General features: G+C 38.0%; 1 protein-coding gene across 1 annotated transcript; it reads left to right on the top strand.

Moving 5' to 3' along the window:
- The first annotated feature begins 1,294 nt into the window (after positions 1–1,294).
- LOC139458961 (uncharacterized) lies at positions 1,295–6,579 on the top strand. The gene is made up of 4 exons (XM_071240401.1): positions 1,295–1,394; positions 2,949–3,126; positions 5,873–5,897; positions 6,131–6,579. Exons 1-4 carry the CDS (start codon positions 1,374–1,376, stop codon positions 6,249–6,251), a joined length of 345 nt encoding a protein of 114 aa, XP_071096502.1. The 5' UTR covers positions 1,295–1,373; the 3' UTR covers positions 6,252–6,579.
- The last annotated feature ends 445 nt before the right edge of the window (positions 6,580–7,024 follow it).

The raw sequence follows: 7,024 nt of genomic DNA, 5'->3' as shown, positions 1-7,024 counted from the left end.
ACATAGTCGCCTTTTACGGCAATCATGGGTTCAGTAGTAGTAGTAGTAGTAGTAGTAGTAATCATGGGTTCAGTAGTAGTAGTAGTAGTAGTAGTAGTAGTAGTAGTAGTAGTAGTAGTAGTACCTCTGATACCTCTTCTACTCTTAAATCAGAGGAACTCTTCGTGACCATTTCTTGTCCTTCAGTTTTACTTTGAAAGCGCCGGTATATTCTGATGTCATTGAGACTAACTGTCGGGTTGTGTGACGTCATGTTTCGTTCTTTCAAAGTCCATAATTTAGCTTGTTATTCATCATCAACGTGCATGTCAACATTACTTCATCGCATAATTAAAGTTATTAAATATATACATGTATGTCCACAGTTATTCATTCCAGAAATGAAGTGCCGTCAAAGAGATAGTCATCATAAATAAATAATGCAAAAGTTATGTACTAAAATAGAAGCATGCCTAATGATGTAACAACCTTACATATAGGTTGTCAAAAGAATACACTAGATCTAAGGGGCGGTCGGGTAGCCTAGTGGTTAAAGCGTTCGCACGTCACGCCAAAAACCCGGGTTCGATTCCCGACATGGGTACAATGTGTGAAGCCCATTTCTGGTGTCCCCCGCCGTGATATTGCTGGAATATTGCTAAAAGCGGCGTAAAACCATACTCACTCACTCACTCACTCACTAGATCTACATGCACAAGCGAATAAGTCAGAAGAAATAATCTTATTTGGGTAATTAGCGATGAACTCGATAAAACGTAGTTACTAAATCTGAAGCAAATGTGTGGCAACATCGTCAAACCCAACTCCAAAAAGGACTGCGGGTTATAAAAGGCAAATATTGTTTGTAAAACACCTGTTATTAATATTGTGTGTCGTGATATATTTACATAGTGTAATATTTCATCAAGGAAGAAAAAGTACCAGGATCCTAGATTTCCAAGAACATACATCAAAAGAAAAATCGTGAGATCACGGATGTCAGGATGACATTATTTGTACACATGCGTGTTCTTCAAACTTCCCCGTCCTTAAGATGAGAAGAATATCACACCTGGTCCCGCATCCCCCTTGAAAATACGTCACGCGTAGAACAACACATGCCCATCAGGTAGAGATGCGTGCAGCAGCTTGACACATGATGAATTACGAGCCTCCCCTTGATAACATGCTGAAGTCATCAGTCTCATTCTCACTATCTCCAACCATCCACGACCCCTCCCCCTGCCCTCGCTGGTATCTGAAAGTATGATATATTTACTGACTGTATGAGACTCTCACGTGACATCAGTGGAAGAGTATATATACAGATTCTAGTACCTTTCGTGTCCCAAATCTCCAGCAACATCTCAACTTCATCAGATAAAGCACTAAGGATGAAGCTGTGCATTCTCTTGGTGAGTAATACAACTGATATGTATTTCCTACTGTTAAAGATTTAGTTCGCTTGTGTCATCTTCCAGCCTTAAAGTAATATTTCTAAAAATTAGTGCAAGCGTTTATGTCCTTGTCCAAGCTGTCAAAACCTATTGGCAAACATTGACATTTCTGAAATTGAAATCGCGTTTTTGTTGAAATAGTCTAAAGGCGGGGCAGTGGGATGGCCCAGTGGATAAAGCGTTTCCTCGTCTCGGCCGACACCCGGGTTCGATATCTAACTAACTCAGACTCTAAATTTGCAACAAATATTCCTCAAACACCATGTCTGTGTTCTCGCTGTGATCTCGACCAAACTGAGGACTTACATATATGAAAATATGAGAAGGGACAAATAGCCAGTATATATCTTATCGATAACTTAGTAGATCAGTTTTCTTACCTGAATAAATTTTCAATTAAAGGATATACGACGTTCTATGTCAAAGGATGTTCTTCATGGATCTGAAATCCAGAAACTGCACCCAATGATTTATGCAACATATTTAACAGCGTGTTTTAACTTGCATTATATATATTTTGGCATAATACGTTACGTACGATAAACTATTTTGTTTATTGGTGATCGGTTCCATAAATGGGTTTATAAAATGAAGCTCATTAAGGTCACCGCAGTCAAATTGCTGGTATATTGCTAAAAGCGGCGCAACACCTAACTCACTAACAACTTTTCAAAATAAAGCTATAGCGAATATTGAGCCGATCATTTAAACGTTTAGTTGAATATATATATACTTTTGTCACAAACTCCTTTTCAAAATAAGACCATGCCGAATATTAAGCTGATCTTTAAACGCTTATTTGAATATTTTTATAGACTATAGTAACCCCATGAGCATAAATATTAAGATCGCCACTCACACAAATGAGTTGTGTGTTGTCCGTTTACCATTCCGTGTGGAACCACTTGGCTGCATATGTTCAATTCTGATTTTTGTCTGCGTTCCGACCGTTTTGAGACTTTTTTTCTTAGCAATACGTAAACCAGGCCCTAGAAGCTATCGATCCTCTTTCCTAAACACCTGGTTCGATTTCCAATGTATATACATTTTATTAGGGATCTGACCATTCAATATGGAAGTAGCTGTTGGAGAGGGTATGGGGGTAGTATAGAGAAAGATGGTTTCCGTTTAAATTGGGAAAAAATATCTTCAGGTTTTCACGACAAAGTAAATAAATGCTGGATGTGTGTGAATTCTTTTCATCCCTCATCCCGACGCCACATCCCCAACCCCACCCCGACTCAATCCCAACCTCACCCCCCGAATATTACGTGCTGGGCCCCTGAGTCTGATTGTGGTGTGCTCCACCTCTATATCGAGTGAAACGATGTTCACTCATATTCTGTACTATTCTTGTGTCTGAATTACTACCATGAACACTGAATTAACATAGGCGAAAAGTATATCCTTGACAAGTATGATGCACAATCACTACCCTGTAGACCAAACTCAATAGCTTATCGGGATGTTCTAAAGTCACGAATCCTTAACCTGTTTCTATCCTTTGTTAAGATCGCTACGTTAGTGGCAGTGGTGTATGGGCAAGTGCCTTCACCGAACCAGCCAAATCCCACGGGTCCAGCCCCAGGGAGTCCTGCGACTGGCTCAATGGCGGGACCACTTGGGTCGTTTGCACAGCAGCAACAACTGCAAAGGATGCAGCAGCAGCAGCAGCAGCAGCAACAACAATGTGAGTACATACAAAATTATCTTACCTCCTCCGATAAGGCAAACGCTTTAAAGCCCTAGATATATGCTTAACTGCCGGGGAAACGAAAGTATACAGTTGAAATTTGAATTTGACGCAAAAATTACATAACATTGGAAAATTAGGGCCCAAAGCTCAACTATGATACCCGTATTAAATACATCAACATCGAATAACCATTTCATGTTTGTTTTCTTTTTAGCCACAGTGTATACTTTCTTATGCCTGACTATTTACTCGAAATCTCTTATATTTATACATTTGTTTACGACACTGTACGGAATAGTGTGTAACATTCAGGGATTCTGCATTATGCTGAAATACATATATTTGAACTGGAGTAATAGATATCACTCATCTGAGTGACGCAACTCTGCTGTTGACGGTGAATGTAATAATGATGAAGCTAACAGCATAATGTTTACAAAGTATTCAATGTAAATGGCTATTCTGCTATGACATAAAATACCCAATTCTGATTGGTCAGTCGATATATTTCAAATCACTAGATTTCAAAACCGTACTGTATATGCATATATATATTGAAAAGTACTTTTACAAACTTTATCGGTTGATGTTTTGAAGGAATGATATGTATAATTACCAGTTACAAGAAGCAGAAACTACGATAAAGATTGACCCGGGAAGGGAGGGGGGGGGGGGGGGGGGGGGGTATTGTTCAAAATATACGTTTACTGACAAGTTCAATTTTCTTCAATTCAGTCTTCAGGAAATCTAGCTCCATATTGAAAACATCACATGTGTATCCTCCATATATCTACATGTACTAGAATAGAATGTGATATTGTCCCTTTAAACCTGTGTCATCATTTCGGTGAACAATGAATGAAGCCCATTTCGTGTATCCCTGTTGCCATCTTGTTTGAAGATTGCTTACGAAATCAGCCTTAAACCTCACTCACTCACTCACTGTGGTTAATGGTTGCATTTCTCACTCACTCACTCACTCACTCACTCACTCACTGTGTGTGGTTAATGGTTGCATTTCTCACTCACTCACTCACTCACTATACCGTTGTGTGGTTAATGGTTACATTTCCTGGGTGTAACTTCATCAGGAATGTATCTCTTTTTGGTTGGTTCGATGTAACTTTGACACTTTCATCAGCACAAAAAGTTACATACGTGTATCTTATATATGTAAATCATAATTTCGTCCACTTACATAATCACATACTTCACAAAGTGCCTGACATACAACCCCGGTCAACCATCCTGCGTGAATCCAAACTGTGTGTTATCAACGCCATGTGGAGTTTTCAGCATCTCAGAGAATGATCACGTCCAAACGCCGTCATGTCTTGGTTATATATATATATATATTGTTTATCGTAAACAAGTTATTTTTCACGTCAGCATAACATCAGTTGCCTCTTACGAACCTGCTTGATGGATAACACATCAAGTCAACGTCAACAGCCTTCGGCAACATTTTGACATGGGCGTTCATCTTTTGTGGACGTAGTTTTGTGCTATTTATATATTAAAGACGTACTTCAAGCATGTCATTGAATCTCTTCTTCCACATGTTTCCCGCATGTACAAATGTACACAGTGCGATATGCAGGTTTATCTCTAGTTGAAGATGTTCTTTTCCTTTTTTGGTTGTCTGTGTGTTTAAACAAAACGTACAAGGAATTGCGGTTTAATAATTCAAGAGAATCAAGAGAGGTTTATCAAGAGAATTAGAGTTGTTAGTTCCAAGTCCTGTTTGGAACTTTCAGCATTAATTCCCTTGGGACATATAAACCATAATTCCTAGCTACGGCAAGGTTATTCTTTATGTTACCATGAGCATTTTAATTACTATAGGAACTTCTTTCTCCTGTTTTATGTCATGGTTCTTAAAAGGTTAAACGCTTAATCTTTGTTGAGCAGCTACATAACTTGATAAAGAAGGAAATGATGTATGTCAGCTTCATTATTATGAAGAACACAAGAATATAATTACTCCTTCATCATATGAAATGAAGGAGTAAGCATATACTACGAAACGCGATTTTCCTCATAATGAAGAAGTTGACATCCATAAATTCCTTTCTTGTGTTTATCACTTTTAAATGCCTTTCAAATAACTTAACAATGTGACGCTTTAGAAAACATGAGGCTTTATATCCATGACGATCTATCCATTGCACTAATTATGACACCATTTACATTTATATCAATGTGCATCTCGTTTGTGCATTACTCCGTCATAATGGAATGGCCATATAAGGCTCATAAGCAGTTAAACACTTAATTAAAAATTGAAGATGGAATTTGGTGACAAATATGATGACCCCAGTGCTTACTGCCATCAAACACTCGTTGATTGCAACTGCTGACGTTATATTTGATTGACACGAGAGGGTCATCTATATGCTGTAATGAGAACTGAACATAGTTGAGCCAAATGCAACTTAAGCTATCATTTGCTCTTCAATAGTTAATTGTATATTTATTTGTTTATTTATTATGTGACATGTTTGTACTTTCTGGCTCAGTCTCCATTATTTACAGGTGATATTGCTGAAATATTGCTGAGTGCGGTGTAAACAATACAAAAACCTATGGACCATTGCTGGTCAACCTCACTATCTTCTCAAATGCAAAACGTAGAATTTTTATTTGTACTTATATATCTATCCTATTTGTAAATGTTGAAACATCTACTTTAATAAGCTCTTTTCCTTTCCTGTTATTAATATATTGATTTACATTTCAGATTTCAACCCATGGTCATTCTACTTGTAAGTATACATTGAATATAACCTTGCTTATTTCACAAGCAAACCCTTTCTTTCTGTAATACGTGATCACGGAAAGCATTTATATCCCAATTGGAACGCGATTCATTTAATTAATTCACGTGACTGCCACATGTACTCGGGTTTTACAAAACTGTGAATGGACATGAAATATGAATGAAAACTCCAGAGTACTAAATAATGGGTACCTTAATTAACTTGTGCTTTTGTTTCAGTTATAACCAGATTGACAACCCATTCCTTCGGTACATGATGTTATCCAATCAAATGGGAGGAGGAGGAGGAGGAGGAGGATCGAACGGCTTTAACCCCTTCTGGTTAATGTTCGCGAACTAATTCCTCAACATGGGGATTATCTACCTCAACATATCAACCTTCATTCTCTGTCCTCCCCCTTCATCTCGCGGCTTTACCCTGGAAGTCAGGAATAGCCACGTGCTTGGTGCTTTTATCCTGTATGCGTCTTTGTAAGAATTGAAAATGGAAACATTGGTTCTTCCTTCGATTTCCTGGATTTTGATCTGAGAACATCCTAAGTGATGAATTAATAAAGACGGGTTTAGGCTTTGTAAAAAAAAACTTCCAGTGTGTTGTACATATTAAGGAACCGTCTGTGTTGGCCCTTATGTATTTCCTTATGTACTTTGTTCTATCTGTAGAAATAAAAGTGGTTTTTTTATAAGTCAATGTTTGTGATAAACAGATGAAAACATGAACACATATTTACAGGTGTTGAGACTTTATACATATAATGGAGTGGGACCACAACTAAGTCAATGTCCGGATTTGACAGGTTCGACTGTATAGCTCTCAATTTCACTTTTAAAAACCACAATGTATCTTAGTGCACCATCAGTGAGATACATGTAACTCCTCTGGCACTGATACTGGTGATATATTTACTGTACCAGGTGTGGTATAAGCCATGTGGCAACACCAGTGACATATCTCCTTTGCAACTTATGATATATCTCCAGCGCCGCTTGGGCTATATCTACTGCGCCATATGTAATATATCTCCTGCACTATGGGTGATATATCTATCGCGTCATGTGAGATATATCTCCTGCACTATCAGTTATATATCTAATGCGTCATGTGATATATAT

The sequence above is a fragment of the Haliotis cracherodii genome, unplaced genomic scaffold (genome assembly GCF_022045235.1).
Source record: "Haliotis cracherodii isolate W230 unplaced genomic scaffold, xgHalCrac1.p SCAF_13, whole genome shotgun sequence".
NCBI lineage: Eukaryota > Metazoa > Mollusca > Gastropoda > Lepetellida > Haliotidae > Haliotis > Haliotis cracherodii.
Note: the sequence above shows the minus strand (reverse complement) of the source record. Positions and strands in the feature narration are given on the sequence as shown.